The sequence below is a fragment of the Crassostrea angulata genome, chromosome 2 (assembly GCF_025612915.1).
Source record: "Crassostrea angulata isolate pt1a10 chromosome 2, ASM2561291v2, whole genome shotgun sequence".
NCBI lineage: Eukaryota > Metazoa > Mollusca > Bivalvia > Ostreida > Ostreidae > Magallana > Magallana angulata.
Genome location: NC_069112.1, coordinates 64,015,799 through 64,037,173, shown reverse-complemented (window position 1 = coordinate 64,037,173; position 21,375 = coordinate 64,015,799). Strand labels below are relative to the sequence as shown.

The 21,375-nt window shown below is 34.5% G+C and overlaps 1 protein-coding gene, 1 long non-coding RNA gene and 1 pseudogene across 2 annotated transcripts; 2 read left to right on the top strand and 1 right to left on the bottom strand.

The window, feature by feature from the left end:
- Window positions 1–4,260: 4,260 nt before the first annotated feature.
- LOC128172685 (uncharacterized) lies at window positions 4,261–6,442 on the bottom strand. Its single transcript, XM_052838458.1, has 3 exons — window positions 6,078–6,442; window positions 5,490–5,540; window positions 4,261–4,919 (listed from the first exon to the last, which is right to left on the bottom strand). The coding sequence occupies exons 1-3, from the start codon at window positions 6,379–6,381 to the stop codon at window positions 4,303–4,305; spliced, it is 972 nt and encodes a 323-aa protein (XP_052694418.1). The 5' UTR covers window positions 6,382–6,442; the 3' UTR covers window positions 4,261–4,302.
- Window positions 6,443–7,212: 770 nt separating this feature from the next.
- On the top strand, window positions 7,213–7,753 carry LOC128172861 (uncharacterized). The gene is made up of 3 exons (XR_008242373.1): window positions 7,213–7,293; window positions 7,439–7,483; window positions 7,726–7,753. It is a non-coding gene; the product is annotated as an uncharacterized LOC128172861 (long non-coding RNA).
- A 7,009-nt stretch (window positions 7,754–14,762) lies between these two features.
- Window positions 14,763–19,360, top strand: LOC128172813 (uncharacterized; annotated as a pseudogene).
- The last annotated feature ends 2,015 nt before the right edge of the window (window positions 19,361–21,375 follow it).

Here is a 21,375-nt window from a genome sequence, read left to right as displayed (position 1 = left end):
CCTCCGTCTCTGCTAGTCGCTTCGTGTAGAAGGTGTTCCAATTTTATACAGGCTCGCCGCAGTATATCGACGTCGCTTCGACAGTATTTCACCATTTCGCTATGAAAATCAAACACTTCTCCGCTGTCAATTTTTTCCCGATACCACTCGTAGAATTTTTCCCGACCTTCGATTGACATGCCATCGGGCCCGTAAGTCTCAGGCGGGGGATACGGCCCCACGTATGATAAATTTTCCCGACACGTAAAGAAGTGCGGGAAATATCCTTTGGCTAATGATTCCAGTTGGAATGCTCCAGGTAATTTTGCCAGGGCCATGGATAAAAAATTAAATGAATCAATCACTCTGATCTGTAAAGCATTCACGTTAAACATTTGCACTTTACTACCTCTGTAGATAATAAAGGAAGGTCGTATAGTCTGCAATATAAGGTACTGAAGTAGAAATTGACCATCGTATGACAGATTGTGAAAAACGACCGTATACCCTCTGTGGTTTTCGTGGAATATCCATCTACCCAAGTCGTACAGAGTCTTAAACACGCGCTCTCGGAATCCACACTTTCCGGGACAGGGGGTTCTGATATATCGTTTGGTCTTTTTATCTCTTTTAGCACAACGATTGCACCGATCTCCGCATTCATTGCATGTGCTCTCTGGAGTCATGTCATTGTTTTCGCACTTTGTACAGGCGGACTGACAGACGGATAAGACAACAGAATGCCTTGATTTTCCGCAGTAAGACTGGAGACAATGCTGACATCGACGGCAATCCAAACAGGTCTTTTCCTCTTGAATACATTGAGCGCAGTTTGTGTCAAGGCGAGGGGCATAGCCCCATTCACACTGCACTATTTCGTCCCTCTGCGATGCCTCTATATCGGCAAAAATGTAGCGTCGCTTTCCGTTGTCGGAAGGGGGGTAGCTTCTCGCGTAACAGAGATGTTCCGGTTATACATACTGAAGGCACGATTTACACGTAAAATACCCGCACTTGTGATCCTCAGGCTTCATCTCGCATTGTTCCACGATTTTGTGACAGGTCGGACATTTGTATACTAGCTCGCATGGCACACTTCCGCTTTCGGTACGAATTTTATGCCTCTTGTAACACTCCGCAGATCTGCAAGTTCGGTGGCAATCTTGACAAATCCATACCTGCTGCTTTTCACAATCATCCGACAAACAAACGCTGCAATGATTCTTACAAGCATGTTTATGTTTATGATCATACGGGGTCAGACACGAAGAACAGAAATACGAACTTGAAAAAAAGCCGCATATTTTAACAATGGCATGAAAGTGTCCCGAATCCTTGTCTATGTGGTATAAAAATATTTTTTTTCTTTCCTCATCGCAGTTTTGACTGATGTATGAAAATGCGTTACTCAAAGCAGAGCTTATTACGTTAATGTTTACATTGAAATAATCCTCTAATTTTGGGATCAATGAGTACGTTAACGGTTGGTCTTTCGAAATGGCCAATGGATGACACACAGACCGAGTGAGGGTGTCCTGCTTTTGATCAGTATTTTGACACACTTGTCTATAGTACCACTGTGGGCATTTCTCAAACTGAATGAGAATTTCGGCTGGGGTGAGAGTAGAATGCAAATTTTTCAATCTCCTGTATTCGTCGTTGCTCGTTCTACAAGCACCGCAAAAAGCCACAAGAGCAGCTCTTAACAGACATAGATTATCGATATTTTTTATCACCACTATGGATTTTTTTTAATGATATCTGCATCGATGTTGGTCATTTTTAACCTTTACCACCGCGCGGATACTTGATAGCTCCTATATCAATACGACAGGTGGAGTCAAACGGAATGTCCTCGTTACTGTTAAGAACATTTACTAGACTCTCCATCATTGCTTCGGCGTTATTCTCTTCCATCGGACGGCATGGAACATAGATATGTAAGTCTAGTTTTTCGTTGTGAATGGCAGCCCTCATGATGTCGCCGGGACGGAGGTTTTTCTTGACGTGTTCGATCATTTTTTCAAATGCATCACGAACAATTTCTTTGAGTTCGTTAAGTTTCTTTTTTTCGCGAAAAAACTTGTTGAACGTTAGCTGGTAATTGACGTCCACGGCCTTCATGTCTTTGAGGGTTCTCTCGTTGACTAGCTTTATATTGTAGTCATCTTGGCCCGCGCCAACTTGATTTCTGATGAGGTCATCGGCGAGGCGTAAATCGTCATCCAAGGATAGATTTTCTATTTCGCGAAAACTGGAATCGGCAATGTCGGAAAAATCCATCGATTTGCTCGTACTGTCGTCCATCAGTAGAGAACGATCTCCATGAAACGAAGAATAAAAAAAATAAAATATTAGACAATAAAATATACCGCTATAGATTTAGACTAATTAATTATTAAAAATCTTTGACAATTTTTACTGTAATTCACTATTCGATATTTCAATGAATTGACAAAAATATTAAAAATATCCTTGAAAATGCAATACCATACAGATAACTACTATTTGTTGTTGTTGTTTTGTTTTTTTTTTACCTAAGGGTACATGGTATTTTTTTTTAATAAAAAAGTTATATTCCTTACCTCTTGCAAATATGAGAGAGAGAGAGAGAGAGAGAGAGAGCGAGAGTTATCCCTCTTGCATTGTAAATTAAGCGGTTAGCTTGCACACAAAACGTACACATATAAAAAAAAATAGATCAACATACCTCACATTGTTTTCGTGTACTTTCTCATGGTTTGTCATACTATCGTACGAATCGAATATCAAATGGCAAAATCCACACTGATACATCTTGTTCAAAGCTTAACAGAGTTTGATAAAAAAAAGTTCCAAAAATGCCATGCGGACACTAAGTAAATTAAATTCATACTACAAGGAAAGAAAATAATCTTGAACTTATCGCAGAAAATCTAATTCTTTCATTGGTTATTACCTTTGGCGACTGAAAAACATTTCAAATTGTTCATATTGATTGGATTTTAAATAAGTGGGCGTATACAATTATTCATTCCATTCAAAAATATAGATTTTCCCCTTGACTCTGTCATTGTTTTTTAAATTTTTAAGCTAATTATCAAAAATGTGTCTTTGCAAAATCGTTTAAATATTGACCATGCTTTTATATCTTGAATTTTTTAATATAATGATCTGTTTTCTTTTTAATTCTACTCAATAGACTGTCCTTTACGTCGTTCAGATAATTGTTTGACAAACAGGAGATAAATACCGATACTAAATGGTCTTAAATGTTTCCTCTTTGATTACTAGGACCAGTTTCTTTAGACAAACTTGTATACCATCGTTTCATTTTTCAGCTGATCAAATTGCCTCGGGCATCTTTTTTTTTTGCTTGAAACTTTCATACAGTTTTTGAGACGTTAAGAAATATAAACATTTTCTTTTTTAAATTTCTAAAATTATAATATAGTTACCAAAAAGAAAGAAAGAAATCAGCAAAAAAAAAATGCAGATATTTCTTTCGTCTCATCATATAGGAAAACAGTGGAAAAAAAACACCAAGCAAGTTAAAAAGTTTTGTTATCGGGTTTTAATCAGATGCATTACAATGCAATCAACTCATCCCTGAGGTAGGGGTCCTTTCTTGGGGAGATTACTGGTATGGACAGAGTCCGGCGACAGGAGCGGGGGGATGCCGGTTCCTGTTTTATGGCGTGGCGCAGTTCCTGTGCCGCGGCCAGGGTGCAATGACAGGAATGGGGTGTCACCGGCTCCTTCTTTATGGTGGCCAGTGTGGCCGCTTCCACTTCCTGCGCAGCGGCCAGGGTCCGGCGGTAAGAAAGGTCTTCACGTGGCGCCGCCGTAATGCTGTCCCGCCTCCCCCTCCGCAAAATGTAGTTGCGGTATCTCCTTAGGAGATACCGCAGCAAAATTCCCAGGCCGATCAAACCGGCCATGATTATGGCCGTAATAGCGATACTGAAGGCTTCGTTCACTAAAAAATTGTAAAAAATACATTACTTCACTGTGATAACAATGTAAATCATTTTAAGTCATATCAATGACCCCCATTAAAAATTACATTAAAAAATATTAGTTTATTTCGATGAAAATGTATAATTATTCATGTCTGATTTTTAAATTTTCATCAAACGTCATACTTCATAAATTAAAAATGATTTTAACTTGTAAAAGGTTTTTAGCAATAAAATTACTTACTTGCATAATTTCCATGCACAGCTCATGCAAAAAAAAAAAAACAAAACAAAAAAAACAACAACAAACAAAACAAAACAACAACAACAAACAAACAAAAAACAACTACAACATGCATGCAGTCATATTTTTTGAAATAATTTTTTATTTGTGTCTCATTTCAAACATCATTACTTCATCGGTATCATCATTTTCACGATCACTGACGTGCTGAGTTACATGTATGTGTTTTCGCCTACGATTAAAATTTCTTTTAATGATATATATAATAAAACATACCAATATTAAAAGAGGTACACAAAATAAAATGTAAAGCAGTTGGTCGTGATTCGTACCGAGGGACTCAGTGTTTTTCGTTCCGATGGTGGTGATGCGAGTTTGTATGTCAGCAGTCGTCAAGTCCGTCAAATTTGAGGTGACAGTAAAATAATGCGAAGAGGAAGTAGCTGCAGATGGTAAAGAGGCATTTGTTGTCATGACAGAAGAAATATTTGTGGAGTGTTTAATAAGGGGGGTGGTCTGTTTTACTGATTGCGTAAGCGGAGTACTGTCATGCATAGTGGCTGTGAAATCATTGGGAGAAGTTATAGGAAACAATGCCAGGGATTCATTTTCGGACGAAGTAGTTTCATGCGGGATTGGTGTACTATTAAATGCATAAGATTCATTAATAAGTGTGCTTCTGTCAACATGCTGTTCGGTTACGTCAGTCGTCGATAAGTTATTGTATGTCCTGGACGAATCCCTTCCGAGTGTAAAATCTAAATTTAAGGGGGAAAAATCACATTTTAATTTGCAAAATAAAAAATGGATTCTGACATGTGCGGATCCAGAACTTTTTTTCCAAAAGGGGGGGGGGGGGGGTGGAGGGGTTCCAAAGGATAATTGTTTGCCCCGGGGGGGGGGGGGGGGGTCCGAGGCATATTTGCAATAATTTTACCATATAAATTTAATTATGTTTCATTTTTCAAATAGAAGGGAGGGGGGGGGGGTCGGGACCCACCTCACTCCCTTTCAGATCCGCACATGCTCGATAATATTCAATTCCACTCACACGAACAGAGGAGTGTATACACAACATCAACAATAAAAAGTTGTGCATAATTTTTTTTCATTTCTTAACTTTTTCAATCTCTAAAATAAAAATATTTCATTTTTACCCTGTTCGTGTGCGCGCTCGATCGAAACGATCGAACGCGTGGGAAAAAACAAAACTGTAATGCAATGTTAGTTTTTCCCACGAAACTTTAACAGAAATCTAAAACAAAATCGCCCAATTAACGGTATTAATTAAAAAGAAGATACAATGACAAAAAGAAGAGATTACTCACGCTTCTCGCTGGTGATTTCCAACAGCCCCGGTTTCATCGTCGTGGTCAAATCTACAGATAAAGTTTAATTTTCCACTTCATTTGCATCAAAGATTTGATATTCAAAAAAAAGCGTTTAAACATTTGACATAAAAGACAGAACTTTACAATGATCTGTGAGATTTAACAAAATTTCTGTACCTTTACACAACACACCCCGTTCATCAGTGAGCACGCCATGAGGGAATGACTGATAACGGTGTCACGCGTCACACGGGTGATTGAACAGAGAGGAAGGTTCGCAGATTTGAGAAAAAAAGAAGAGGTCATGTGACCAAAAAAAGTTTTATTCCGATCGAATAGTAACAAAATTTTTGAAATCCAATTTCTTGAATTTTTTTTAATTTTTTAAATTTTTTTTTAGAATTTATTTTACGCAAATTTTCATAAAATTCAACTCTGAAATACAATGACTATTTCCGAAATAGGTCTTCAAATTAAATTACTTACACAATAAATCGAAAATATCACCTTAACAGATAAATTAACACTCGAGTACAGTAATTTTGCTTCACCAATCACACTTCAGTTTTTTAAGTATATAATTACCTGAACAAAGGAAACTCTCTCTGGTAGACCGCAATACTATTTGCTTAATTGCATACATGCACAATCGCTTGTATACCGACATGTTTCTACATTCCCCGTGGATCATTACTTGGTCAAGCGATGTGTTTGCTTTCAAAATTATTTCAATTATCGCACATTCCACCTGGGCAGTTGATACAAATTCTGGACATGCCCGTACATGGCGACAGTAGGCAATTCCCAAATCGTTTTGACAGTCACAGGGTGGAGTGTGCTGAGACAAACATATCCCGAGAAATACATGTAAAATAACTATCACAATCATTATGAAAAGAAAATGTGAATAACTCCAACTGTTCCACTTGGTAACTTTTTTTTGCGGGAAAGAGAAGAGAAAAAGTTCCTACGATTTATTTATATCAATTTTATTCGACTTTGATATTTGTCTTTCGACAGTGCATACAATTCGTTTTTGTTGACCTAGGAGTTTATTCTGATACCCCCATTATTGTCTGAAACAATGTAGTATTGTTCTCTACCCACTCATGACATAATCTATGGCTGCAAATTAATTATTTGCTCTCATTATATATGAGAGGGTGTTGTAACCCCCTTATTCTAATGAAAATCTGACAATCTAACCCTCTGCGCAAAAAACAGAACGCCCTAACTTATTATCAGGTGGTGAAATATTTATGGAAGGCGAAAGGGGGGGGGGGGGTGAAGGGGAGGGGGGGGGTGTACAACACCAAACATTACTTCTTCAAGTTAAGTTTATAGCTTTCTGCATTCACCCGTAAAACAAATCTTGGGTTGGACCTTCTTATCCAATGTTTATGTTTTATTCCCCCAATCACCCCCCCCCCCCCCCACCTCTCCATACATCCCATCTATTATACACTTTGAACCAATCATTTCCAGGCATGAGATTTCTTTCTTTGGAATTGGACTATAAAATCATTGAAAAGCATTAATTCTGTCCCCTTTCTAAGGTCCTTCATATCAGCTGAGGTTCATTATTTTTATTGGATTTTTACTTTTAAAAACTATGGCGAGGTTAGTTATTTATAATTAGTACAGCAGTTAATTGCAATTAGTGTTCCAATTTACCCTTGATCACTATAACTCATTTTTTTTTTAAAATTAAATGTTTCAGTCAATGCATCTGCAACTGTAGAGTTGAAGTGGTCGAACTTCTCGACAAAATAAGAGATCTGCTGGACAGCTGTCCTTGCCCGTAAGTTTTTAAACTCGATAATTTAAAAAGACATTTAATCTTCCTGAAACAAAATACACTCAATCTAAGTTTTTTTTTTCATATCAATATTTGTACATTTTTGGAAAACTGAATATTTGATAGAAAATGATCATTTAATTTAAAGACACAGCAGAAGGGGTGGAAGACAAATAGAATCAACCCCAGACGTGTAGGTTACATTATATTCTTATTTGTCAAATGATATTTCAAATTGACTCTAAATCTACACCTTCAAGAAATTAGTTATTCTTTTATCGAATAATAAAAGCCATACTCTTTTAATTTAGAAAAAACCCCAGTGGTGAAAATGGGTTAGTGATACTAAGTTATACTTTTTTTTCTGCTAATTATAAAATAAAAAAGTTACTCTAAAATCTCTTAAAATCATTCATTAGTGTCCTTTTTTTTAAGCCCAACAAAAACCCCAATGGCGCCTAAAAGAGATCGGTTAGTATAATTATAGATCGAATTCATTTGGGGGGGGGGGGGGTATTAAATCGTGACAATTTCTAAATTTTTAGCAACAATTTTTTTCAGTAAACCGAGAAGACTGCTACAGGCAGGAAAGTCCCTTGAGTGGGAAATTTCACCCATAGGGTTAGATTATTACTTATTCATAAGTTAATATTTCATCAGATAAAAAATTCAATCAAATTAAACAAAATAGATTGTTCTACTTTAAAAGCTGAATTTATAAAAAAATCACTATCCATTTTTTCCAGAGGCGAAAAGTCATTCATCCTAATCAACTCCTCGTAGGTTTTAAAACTTTCTCACTTCGTTTTGTCAAATTTAAAAAAATCAATTTTTTAGAATGATTATAAAATTTGGTTTTTTTTTCTTACTTTTTTTCAATCAGCACTGAGGAGTCTAAATTAGGAATTCCTTTGTAAGTTTTTACCAGTAAAATCTAAATAGACCGAAATTGTTTTTACTTAAAATTTCCGTTCTAAAACAGTTTAATTTTTCGTCTTATTGCAGCGAACTGTCTGATGAATCGGACATAATCATTCCTCCATAAGTTCATTGCCTTTTATCTTGTGATGAAGGTTACGATTTTTTTTTTTTAGATTTATTACTCATGGTGATTTTTTCTCTCTCCAAATTTCAGATCCTAGTTCCATATGGACGGTAGAAGAAAGAAAAAAAATATTTGTAACTTGTACTGTAATAAAATAAGAAATGATTTTTTTAAAGATTTGTTTTCTTTGTTTTTCTTTTATCGTAAAAATTTATGGATTAAGCGTATTTTTATCGAATTTAAGGGATTAAATTTAATAAGAAAATATGTGAAACACCCCGATTTCTTATAACCTAAAAAGAAATTGGATGGAGAATTTGCCTACGTTTTTTTAGAATTATTTTTTTTAGCAAATCGTACCGTGTTCATTTTTAACCTCTTGAATTAAACCATAATTACCAAGCTTCCTCTTTAGTACGAAATTTATTGGTAAAAAACAATGAAACGGTACCTTTGGTAAAAAAATAAGTTTTATCAACGTTGTGGATTTTTTATCGAATATAACAAAAATATCAACTACGTGGTACACGATTTTTTTCTTGTAATTGGAAAAAATTAATTGTTCAAAGAGTTTTTCTTACCCATTGTATCGTATTCATTTTCAAACCCTTTCAGTTATTCCAAAGATACAGTTTTTGTAATTTAAAAATCCATTCAAAAAGTCTCTCAATCTAGTTTATTTTAACAGAACGTTTGTTTTTTAAAATGTAGGTCAACAACCCCTAATTGTTCTCCTTTTGTTCCCTTAGAACAATAGGCTCCCATTGTTTTCAGGATCCATACGGACGTATATACTACTTATATATCCTTTAAGCCACCTTTAAGGACTTGCTTAAAGATTGTTTTTCGCCCTGTGTAGTATTTTTTCTTAGATTATTAGAAATCAAAATCCTAGCAATATACACACCTCTGATATATGTACAATTGATCTGTAAAAGAGTTATTTTTACATAACTTTACGGCAAGCCCTTAAAGAATCTTCACATTACTTTAACCTACTAAAATTAGCAAAAGGAGAAAATTTTAAATCAAGATTTGTATTTCTAATGTACACACAGATGGGTACATGCATATTACATTTATAGTACACCAAAGAGACCAATGACATTAGGGTATGTAACTTGAAAATCAAAATCTGATACTATTACAAATTTATATTATAAACTGTTATTGTACTTTAGGGAACATGTACAGACTTTACATCCACGATGTACCAATTTTGACGCAATAGTTTTAAGTCTTGACTTTTTGCACAGCGGAAACATTCAAACAGTCGAGGATGTGACCGCTCAAAGGTTACAAGATATTCACTAAGTTTTAACATTGAATTGCCCAAACGGTACATGGTACATTGAATGTCCGAGATAATCAGCAGGAAAAAGTGGTAAGCGCACGTGTGTGTACCAATGGCTTTGATAGGACCGAGACGTGACATTATTTTTCAAGATTAACTGTTTTAATTTCAAGATTAACTGTTTTAATTATACCCTCGCGCAACTCGTTGCGAAGGGGAAATAGCATCGCTGCCGTGCGTGTGTGTGTTCGTATGTATGTGTGTGTGTGTGTGTGTGCACTCCATTTCAATTTTCTAGTAAATTAATAAAAAACCTTCCAATTGAATTTTCTCAACCTTTGCACAAATATGCTTCATTGTAAATGATTAAAACAAATGCATTGTCACATTAATTGGTCAAATTTTTATGCAAAACCTTCGAAAAAATTACTCCATGGTAAAGGAGGGGGGCATACATTATGACAAAATTCGTTCAAAACTAAAAATATTTATCATTGATTGCACACTTCTGTAAAATAACAAATAAAAAATGCATGTGCCTTTCCAAACCATTAGTACTATTACAAATTATTATTTCATTAAATTAAGAAATAAAGTACGAGTTTTCGTGAATGTTGCAGAATAACCTCCGAGGTCGAGAAATATTTTTTTGAAATATAAAAGCCGGGGCGTTAGCCGAGGCTTTTATATTTTGAACAACATTTCGAGACCGAGGAGGTTATCCTGCAACATTCACGAAAACAAGAACTTTATTTCTATTCTACTAACAGCCCAGTATTTCTACAAATCGTTTCTCCTATAGAGAGACGATCTAGGTCATTTTGACGGCTGTTCCGTGTAACCCCAACGGTTTTGTTAGTACTGTTTACATGTATATCGATCAAAGGAATCACATGCAGACGACATAATTTTTCTTGGGATTTTTAATACTCTTCACTAATTTATAAAATGTTTTTGAGTTATATTCCTTATATTTTAAGAGCAATTTAGTACGATTATAACTACTGAACACGTTATATATTTTATGTAAAAACACGTAGTGAAAATGTGCAGGGGAGGTCCTAGGAACAGCCGCATTGATCTCTTAAAAATAAACATTTGAGGCAATACACATCGTTTTGACTGGAACTAACACGCGAAATTGACATGGTTTTAAAACTTTTTACGGTTTGAAGTTGTACTTTCATGATCAGTGCGAGACAAATATGTATTTCTGATCTGATAATTTACTGATGACGTTCGTGGTATATTGGATAATAATGTCCGCGGCATCTCTTTGATCTCGGCAATAACTGTAGTAGAATCAATGTTATAATCAATTTTGTAAACGACTTATCAATCTTCCGTTTCACTTCTTTTGAAATCAAAGTGAAAGTAAGCAGTTCAAATCAACAACTTGATACTTTTTGGATTTATATCTAGTACAGGTAAAGAAAATGTAGTTTTTGCAGTAATGGAGGGTTAGTAGAATGTGGTCTTCTCATTAACCTAATTATATATTGCTAAATGATGCATCCCTACACACAATAAATCATGTCTCGAGGGGATGCTCCGCTTAGCGGTGCCCTTGTTTCAAGATTAACTTTTTTTGATCATGTTTTTAAATAGGTATAAATTCCGAGAAAAAACACGTGGTTTCTCAATTAAGCAAAATAAAAATCGGGATTTATTTCACAGATCTATTAAACATACATGTATCTGTGATGGCGGCGTATACGGCGATGGCTAATGAATAGCTCTAACTTCTGACAGTTTATCAACGGATTAAGAGAAAGCATCTTCTGCTAAACGCACCCTAACAATAATTATCAATTGTTTAAAAAAAACCATGCGGTAAACAATCAGAAGTATTGTATAGAGAGTTTCCGTTAAATATTAGAGCTATGTACGGAATAACGATAGCCAGTATTGTACCTGTTTAAAAAAAGTGTCGAAACTCCATTTGCACTCCTCTCTCAAAACGAACTATTTTTTTTTTTCGAGAGTGCGTATTATATTTGGCAAACAACGGCACGCTAGCAACAATACTAATGGGAGCGTACTTTCAAATACAACACCGGTCTCATTTGTTGTTTTTTTTCGTTTATTTCTATCTAAATTAATCGTTTCGAGATTTTGAAGCTCAGAATAAAAATACCGCCAACACCAAGGACTAATTTCTTTTAATTATTGATTACCTGAACCATTTCTTCAAATTAAAAACGTAGACTCGTGTACAACGGGACACGCCCTCCTTGGTCGGCCACCGACCGGTTTGTGTGATGAATGTCCTTTGGTCATTGTTTTCATTTAAACAACCAAAAAAATAAAGAAAGCAATCTGGGTGCAGGTAATATGATATATTTACTTAAGAGAGGTGCTTTAAGGATATACCCCCTTAAAGAAATTTAATGTACATTTTCCCTATACGTCAGTATCATTTAACAGTTGTAACCTTAAATGATGTTGGACATATTCAACTGAATACAATATTATTAAGAAACAAAAACTTTAATATCAAAAGATTTAGCATAAATCGGAAATAAAAGGTGTTCTAGAAATATTCTAAAACTAGTGACAACAAAATTTTAAATAATTCGTACTAACAATGTCTGTCTTAAAACACTGTAATAAGAAAAACAGAACAAACCGAAAACAAACCAGTGATTTATAAAACGTATGTAACATGAAACGAAATAAGGGGGAAAACAATAAGAGTACAACCTTTTTTGTTCATTTCTGAAGTTTAATATATTTATGATTATCGGTACAACTTGTTAAGAAGCGAAAATATACAAAATAGTAAGTCGTACTAAGATGTTTCCTTTAACCAACAGAATAATCACCAAATACCTCCTTTAAAACTTATTAAAAATGTTTTAACACACACCTGCATTGACGGAAATTGCATTCATCATATATAAGAACCTTTCAAAATCGCTGCTACTCGGACCATCCAAAAGAGCTCGGATGCATTTTAAAGGCGTAAGTACACCCCCTCCTCTTAAGCAGGATTGCCTTAGGAAATTCCGGTCATTAAAATGGCCTACGAATATGACTGCTATAATACGAAAAATTCTCTTTTTTAACCTATAGACCTGTATCAATGTCGTCTTTATTTAGTAGTGTGTCAAAATCTTCATAAGCTAAAATTTGCAGACAACAGTTGACGGGGCAAATTACCTTTACAGAGATCCATGTAGTGCTATAAACTGCTTCTATGTATCACAACAGCCAATTCATTTCCATTCTGTTTATTTATCAAAATGTAGGAAAAGATTTGACTACAATAAAAAGTAAAAAAAAAATACCTAACTTACTATGATGTACATGTATAAAACTGACATAAAATTTAGCGATGATAACCTGATGATGTTGCGTCTGACTGTTTATATTTTATGCAATAAACAATGTACGAAAGTATTAGCGAAGAAAATATCAAATATGCCATTTAGACCTGACCGATGTTCCATACCCCTTTTTAGATATCGAAACATGTATAAACAACAAAAAATACACTATATGTAAACGCAAAAACGTTGTAGCTGTGCATAAACAACAAAGGGTAATTACCGTGAATATTATATCATTCATCTATCGTAGTTCGATAAACAGCTCAAGCTTCACTAAGATACTCACAACCTAGTGCTTAGCTATGCCTAGTCTCGTTCAACCAGACGCTCGGCTGTCTCCGTAAATCGACGACGAGCAGAGAGTCTTGTAAAGCGTCACGTTGATAACCACTACCGATACGGGGCGCCGATTGAGTTTCAGTTTGAGTTTTAATGGCTACTCCGCTATAACCAAATGTTGTGTCAATTGTGCCGTCTAAGGATTTTTGTGTTTCTTGTTTCGTCAGTTCCAACCAAAGGTATTATATCGTAAAGAAATCGGGAGAGCAATGTCCAAGTTATGCCTTTGCAAGTGAAATATACAGAACTTCATTTTATTGCTGTGAAAGTTATGGAAGTTACGTGTGTAAAACTTGTTATAGACTTCTTAACAGAATTATAGAAAAAAAATCAAGACAGACTTTCAGTTCGTATTTATCAAAATTTACAATCATTGCAAATTCGTAAATCAGAAAAGAGTCATAAACAGTAAATGGAAGACGATGCGTCTCAGGATTTGTTGCTCTGTGAATGAGTGAAGGGAAAACCACTGAATGAAGAGGGTCCACCATTGTGTGGCACTAACTTTTCCACTTTTTCCTGTGAATTTAGCTAGTTGAACACCATTATCTCTCTGCATAATGGTTGTTGGAGAGCTGTCACTTGTTGTTGGTATATTGGCTGTTGTTGATGAACTTGTTGTTGTTGATGAGGAATTCACACTTAATGTATTCACTGCTCTTGTTGGTGAATGTATTCACTGCTCTTGTTGGTGAATGTATTCACTGCTCTTGTTGGTGATCTTGCTGTTGTTGTTGTTGTAGCGGTTTGCGTTGGAGTTGTTGTTGTAATTGTATGGGTAGCGGTCTGAGAAGTTGAGTCACCACATTGCTTTTGGCGGTCGGTCATGTTGTAAATTTTGAATTTACTGGGTGGGTGTAAATACAAAATTTACAACATGTTGTAAATTTTGTATTTACACCCACCCAGTAAATTCAAAATTTTCAACATGACAGGTCTCTTAAATTGTAATGGTATGTTAAATATTTGTTGACACTGTCCTCTGGCATCACAATACACAATTCTGGCTAGCGAGAGGTCCGTAGGATTGAATTGATTCTGTCCATCACTTGTCACACACTGGTTTTCACCGTCGTGATGTTTGTTTGGGAAAATTAGCTCAAGGATTAACCTGTGTCTAATTGCAATGAACTTGCTTTCACAGCACCTGATTGAATCAAAATAAAATCCGTAAATTAAAATAAACACTGTCTTAATTTGATTGCTGCAAGATGAAAAGTGTCCAAGATAATGAATGAAATCACAAATAGTAATAGCATGTTATAAAAATCAAAGAGATAACAAAAGTTCCGAAAAACAATTAAAACAGATAAACAATAAACATAAAAAGAAATTTAAACAATATCGAGCATAGCGCATACCTAAAACATGATTCCTAAGTATTAACATTGCTGATTAATAATAAAAAATCGAAAAATGTAAGAGGTTCGATCCTGCTAAATTTGAGTTTGCCGCGCAACTCGAACTACCGAAAAACGGGTCATACGTTGTAGAATTTTGCATTATGAAATTAATGCAATTAACAACTATTCTTCAAAAGATAATCATAAACTAAAGTAATTAAAAACAAATAATGCTTAATAGATGTTATTTAATCAATACTACTTCATATTGAATGTTCGTAAAATTTTACGACATTAGTGACAGCGAACCAGTCTACAGTGTCGTATGCTTCGAAAGTAAACAAACAATGGTGTTTACATCATCGAAAAGGAAAAAACGAGAAAAGAACGTTGTTAGTGCAACAAAAGCTAGATGGGTGATTAAGAAACAATCGGCCCAGATATCGGAAGAGCATAATTATGCTAATGCAGGTACATGTAATGCTACATCATCCCTGTCTCTAAATCTTCCGGACCTAAACAACATCGTCGCAGACGAAGAAGTTGACGATGTCAATGCCGACACAGACGACAGTGATGACTGTGAATCAAAACATTCAAGCATGCCATGGGACAGTGGAAGACGCGTCGTTGAGCTTGGGGTTCTTGCCAACGCGTTGGCGTCCTGCAAAAACTGCACAAACCCCCTCCAACTGTCACATGCCACCTCAATAAGAACGTACGGTCTTGCTGCCATTTTAAAGGTAGGCTACATGTACATGTATTTTATAACTATGATATAACGTTAAATAAATAAATAAGGATAAGAAAAATAAATAAATTTGAGTATATTGATGATTATGATATGTTGGGTTTTTTTTACAGGTCCCATGTAGCAATACAAACTGCAGGTTCGTAAACAATGTTCCCACAGGGAAACAACATGGAAAAACCCATATATGGGATGTAAACACTAAACTAGCTAACGGTAGGTTACATTTTTAGTTTTCTAATTTAAGAAATATTAACATAAATAAATTACTTTACTGAAATATAAATATATTTTGTAAAAACTCTCTCTCTCTCTCTCTCTCTCTCTCTCTCTCTCTCTCAGACAAAGGGCACTGCATAGTTTGTTTTTAATGCATTTACAGCTTTGATACATGCTGGTGTGGGAGTATCCCAAATGAATAGCATTTTAGCAGCTTTGAATATTCCCCAAGTTCAACATAAACTCGTCAGTAAGCGACAAACCGAGGTTGGACAGGCAGTGGAAGTGGTGGCGAACAGTTCTGTTTTAGAGTGTCTCGAGGAGGAATGTAACGCAACTGAGAAGTAAATATTTTATCTAACATTACACTATTTTAGTTAGTTTTATCCTCTTGGATTATATGGTTTATTCATATATAATCTAATTCTGGTTGTAACATGCTTTCTAATTGGCTAAAAAATTATTCTATATTGTATAAAGAATGTTCCATACCTCACAGTAAGACTAACATCAGAAATGTATTAATCTGCCCGACTTTACGTTTGAATTTTTTCTATCCAATCAAATGCCGCGTTACAACCAGAATTAAATTATTATACAATAGAATATTAACTATACTATTAATTTTTTTTTAAGCATGGGTCATTATGCCTTTAACATACCTTGCATTATATATGCATCCTGGTATTGATTTTTATCTGAATATAAACTATAAATTTTCAGAGAAACTGGCTCTAAGGATATTTGTGTCTCTGTCGATGCTGGATGGCAAAAAAGGGGAAGTGGGAAAGCCTATGATAGCATGTCAGGTAAAATCATGGAGCATCAATTTTAATGCTATAAAATTCAGGACATTTGTAAATATTTTAGAAATTGATGAAACATGACACTAGATATATAATACTCATTTGTCCTGTATAATACATTCTGTGATTCATGTATGTTTGTGTTTAAGGAAAGCAACATGTAATTTATTTAAAACATTTTCACATATAATTACCATATCTGTCTGTCCTAGCTGTAAATGAACTTTGAAAAGGTTTAGAAGGTTAAAAAATCTTGGTTATATTGATATTTAACTTTAACTTTTTAATTTTAGGGCATGCAACCATGATTGGTACTAGAACAGGAAAGGTGGTCGGATACAGTGTTCGGACCAAATCCTGCCGTGTGTGCAGTCATGCATCTAAGACAGGGACTAATCCTCAGCCACATGACTGTAAACAGAACTGGAATGGTAAATATGTTTACAGGTGGAGGGACAGAATTAAATCACATAAGATTTTCTGATAACCCCTTGATCAACATCCACATGTTTGTCTGTCCATCTGAAAATTCTTTTATATATTATTTTTACTTCTTCTCCAGAACAACTTGTTGAATTTAAACTAAATCTACCAAACTTTGCATATAAAAATCAATATGTAGAGCAATCTGATTAAATCAGCTGCTCTGATATGCTACCGCTGGTAGCGTATCAGAACAGCTGATTTTAAGCAGATTGTATATGTAGAGAGCTTTCAAATTTGTTAGTATGAAATTGGGATGAGGCCTTCTTCAAGTGGAAGATAATTATCAGAATTGAATAAAGAATCAAGGCGATATTGGGGTCAAAGATGTAGGTCAAATCAAGATGCATTGTAATATGTATACCGGTATATCAAGTTATTTCGAAATAAATTTAACCTTATGTTTTTAATAGGAAGTGCGAAAGCTATGGAACAGGATATGGTAGTGGAAATGGTTAAGGAAAAGAAGCAAGCTGGAATACGTACAGCAGCCATTGTCGGAGATGACGATGCCACAGCCATATCTAAACTACACCAGACTGTTGACCCAAATATTAAGAAGAGGTCTGACAGAAACCACTTGAAAAAGAATCTGTCAAACAGCCTCTATGTCCTGAAACAAACCTACCCATCTTTATCAGTTAGGGTAATCAGGTGAGGTTTCAGTACTGTGAGTTTTTCTAGACAATAATTACATTCATACATGTAAGAGTAACTAGTCCTCATATTATATAAAATTTTCTTTCCCAAAGAACTATATGCAATAAGGTCTTATTTCTGCCCCCTTATTTTATAAATTTGAAAAAACATCATATCATAAAGAAATTTTGATAAAACACAAAACTAAATATGCTAGTTACTTAAGAAATAAACAGCATTTTAAAAAGTTCAATGGGAAATGAACTTGGTTGGTCAGGGCTTCTCAGATTTGATCATGTGCCAACGAAGTTCATATCAGGGTGAACTTTTTAACATTGCTGATTATTATTTATATTTACCTTTGAGAATGGCCAACCATTCAGGATCATTAATATAATGTTGTTTTTATGTTTACAATTGTTATGCATTAAGCGGGTGAGATTATCATTGGGATATAAACTTGGTTTGTCATGTAAACAAATCCAGTGAAGCCAAAAGGGCTCAACAAATAATATGATCATGTAACAATGAATTTTGTAATGTCAAAAACATGGCCTCACTGTACATTTAAACTAATATTTGCAAATTTACAGGTACATTCAAAAATGTTTGGCATATATGGTTGCTCAGAACAAACAACCCTGCTGGAGTTGAAGTTGGTTTGGATGCAATGTGGAAACATCCGTTCGGAGACCATTCTTCTTGTTCGGACTGGTGTACACATAAAGAAGATCCCCATAAGCAGTACAAACATCTTCCATTTGGCCAATGCCTAACAGACAAAAATATACAGGAAGCTCTCGCTGATATCTTCAAGAAGTACAAAAGCCATTCGAAGAAGATAGCTGAACTAGGTTCAACACAGGCCAATGAAAGCATTAACAACTCTAGAGCATCTAAAGCTCCTAAAAGGTTGCATTTTAGTGGATCTGCCAGTCTCAACTATAGAGTTTCAGCCGCTGTAGCCCAGAAAAATATTGGTCACACTTATGTTTCCAAGGTAGATAGAAATATAAATAGATGGAAACACTTATGTTTCCAAGATAGATAGATAGATAGATAGATATCATAGATAGATAGATAGATAGATAGATATCATAGATAGATAGATAGATATCATAGATAGATAGATATCATAGATAGATAGATAGATAGATATCATAGATCATAGATAGATAGATATATAGATAGATAGATAGATAGATAGATAGATAGATATCATAGATAGATAGATAGATAGATAGATAGATAGATAGATAGATATCGGTAGATATAGACTGATTGATTGGTTTATTGATTGTCATTATACACAAAAAATCACACCAACCCAATTTGTTGTCATAACCTTTATAACTCATGTAATTTTTGTACCATAAGCTATTTTTAAATACTGTTTCCAGGTAAATGCCAGAATAGGTTTATCCCCAGGTTCCTACACCCAACGGTTGGCAGTCTTGAGAGATCTTCAACATAGGAAGAGAAAAGCATTGAACACAACAAGAGTTGCCAAAAGGAGAAGACTAGAACTAAAAGCTAAAAGGTATTTTGATTATTTTTTGCCTAAGTGGTTTTCTAAATAGTTTATCTGTACACGTAAAATCATTTAATACAGATCATATATGGAATGAAACTTATGAAATGTACTCTCTATAAAAAGGTTGCAGAAGAGCTCTTGTCAGGAAACTAGAGAGGGAAAGACATATTCCCCAGAGGTTGATGTGTATGGAGAGGAAACAGATCTTACATTTATTCCTCCTCCCTGTCCCTCCCCAGTCAGAGTGCCAGTAAATATTTCATCAGAACATGTTCCAGTTTACTTTGATTTGGAAACAACTAGATTAAGTGTGTTTTATAATAACAAGTACATCTATGTCCATGAATATAAATGTGTATCTTAATGAGTCCACTCCAGAATATGGCACAGTTGTGACAATTTAAATGTTATATAAGACCTTTAATCTTTTACAGCAAGGACTTCCCACATTACCCAAATAGCTGCTGCAGCTGGAGAGTTACGTTTCAGTTGTTATGTTTTTCCAAGAATTGCCATTAGCTCTCAGTCTGCGAGTGTCACTGGCATCTCTGTTAGAAATGGAATCATGTACCATCATGGCAAAAGAGTCGATTCAAAGTCCATATCAACTGCAGTTGATATGCTTTTAGATTTCTGCCAAACCTTTCAGAAGAAAATAATTCTAGTTGGACACAATGTGGAGTCTTTTGATTCTCCCATTCTTATGTATGCATTAGATAGATGTAAAAAGTTGGAATCTTTTACCAATATTGTTGATGGGTTTTTAGACACCTTCAAGTTTTTCAGAATTGAGAGACAAGGTCTTTCATCATACAGACAAGAATATTTATGTAAAAATCTTGCAGGTATAGATTATGATGCCCATGATGCTTTAAGTGATGTCCTTTCTCTCCAGTCCTTGATAAACTTTCTGAATATTGGTTTAGAAAATGTAAACGCCAGGACAGCATCGTTAACTTCTGTAAGTGCTGTAGACTTTTACGGATATTCAAATGTTGTGCAATCCAACTTGCCATCTTTACAGCCTTTAATTGGTCAGAAAATAATAAGCTGTCCAATTGCAAAAAAAAATTGCAGGTAGTGGATTACAGTTGAAACATCTTGAACTTGCTTACTCTAGAGACCCTGTCGAGGGAATTTAATCTTTGTTTAGTGAACAGTGTGGAAAGTCTGTCCGAGTATCCAAGTCAAGGAAGGTCACAAGCAAAATTGTTGAATATTTTGCATCCTTGAGGGAAAGTTAAACAACATGTAATGCTTAAAAAATCAAGCTTTGTACATTATTTATTATTTTTTTTGTCAACGATGATTTCTAATGTTACAGTATGGTGTGATCAAGTTTTTTTGTTACAAAATTATTGAAACAAGACTAATGAAATCTACATTTGTATTTGATAAAAAGCTTCAATTTTAGATGGATTTCTTTCACATTTGCATTTGATATTTTGTACACATGTTAATTTGGGCTTAATGATCGATTTCTACTCTCAATATATTTTTTTGCATGTGTGTATTTTGAATTAAGTTAATTTCAATCTTTCTGTTATCAATGATGTGATTAATTCCTTCAATATGTAGAGAAGAACATTTTGTTGCTACACTGTATGATGCCTTGAAAGAAGAATGTTTGGTTAATATATTTAGAAAATTCGACACTTATGCGAAACAGAGGAAATTCAAGTTAACTTCGTGAAAAACATTAAATTAAGTACAAAATTGAGCGTTTTTTAATTTTTTTTGGATGAATATCATTGTTGCTATTGTTCATTTTATGCAAAACCAAATGAATACTGAGAAAAATATCTTTTCAGTCTCTTTTTTACTTGGAAGGAAAAATATCAGAGAAAATTCGAGTTAAATAGAGAAAATTTGGATTATCTTTTTTAAATGACCATAGACCCACATTTTCTTTAATCTCATTTTATAGAGTTAAGAGTGACCTCTCTATATGCAGTATATCATAAAAAGTTAGAGACTTTTTATTAAAAAAATTATTGGTACAATAATCCACTAAAATTGAGGAAATTAAAAAATTATGGAGGGTTACTATGTTTTATTATTTTTTGTTTGTTTTAAAGTGGAAACTTATCAAACAGCAGAATTTATCAACCAATGCCATTTTGTGATACAATATTCATGATGTCATTGAAATATTTAGTTGTTCTATTTATTTTTTATCCATTGATAAAAAGAGGTTACCTATCATGCTGTGAGAACTAAGAAATCACATATGAACCACTGTCCTCTTTGAAGCATTGTCATGCAAAATCTAACACATATACATCGTCTCAAAATATCAT

Bases quoted from the DNA above. Each gene is read 5' to 3' on its own strand.
- LOC128172685 (XM_052838458.1), bottom strand. From the start codon at position 6,381: ATGATTGTGATAGTTATTTTACATGTATTTCTCGGGATATGTTTGTCT. The intron at 5,541-6,077 runs GTAATTATATAC...CTTTATCTGTAG, and splicing joins AGAGAGTTTCCTTTGTTCAG to ATTTGACCACGACGATGAAA. The intron at 4,920-5,489 runs GTGAGTAATCTC...CCTTAAATTTAG, and splicing joins GGAAATCACCAGCGAGAAGC to ATTTTACACTCGGAAGGGAT.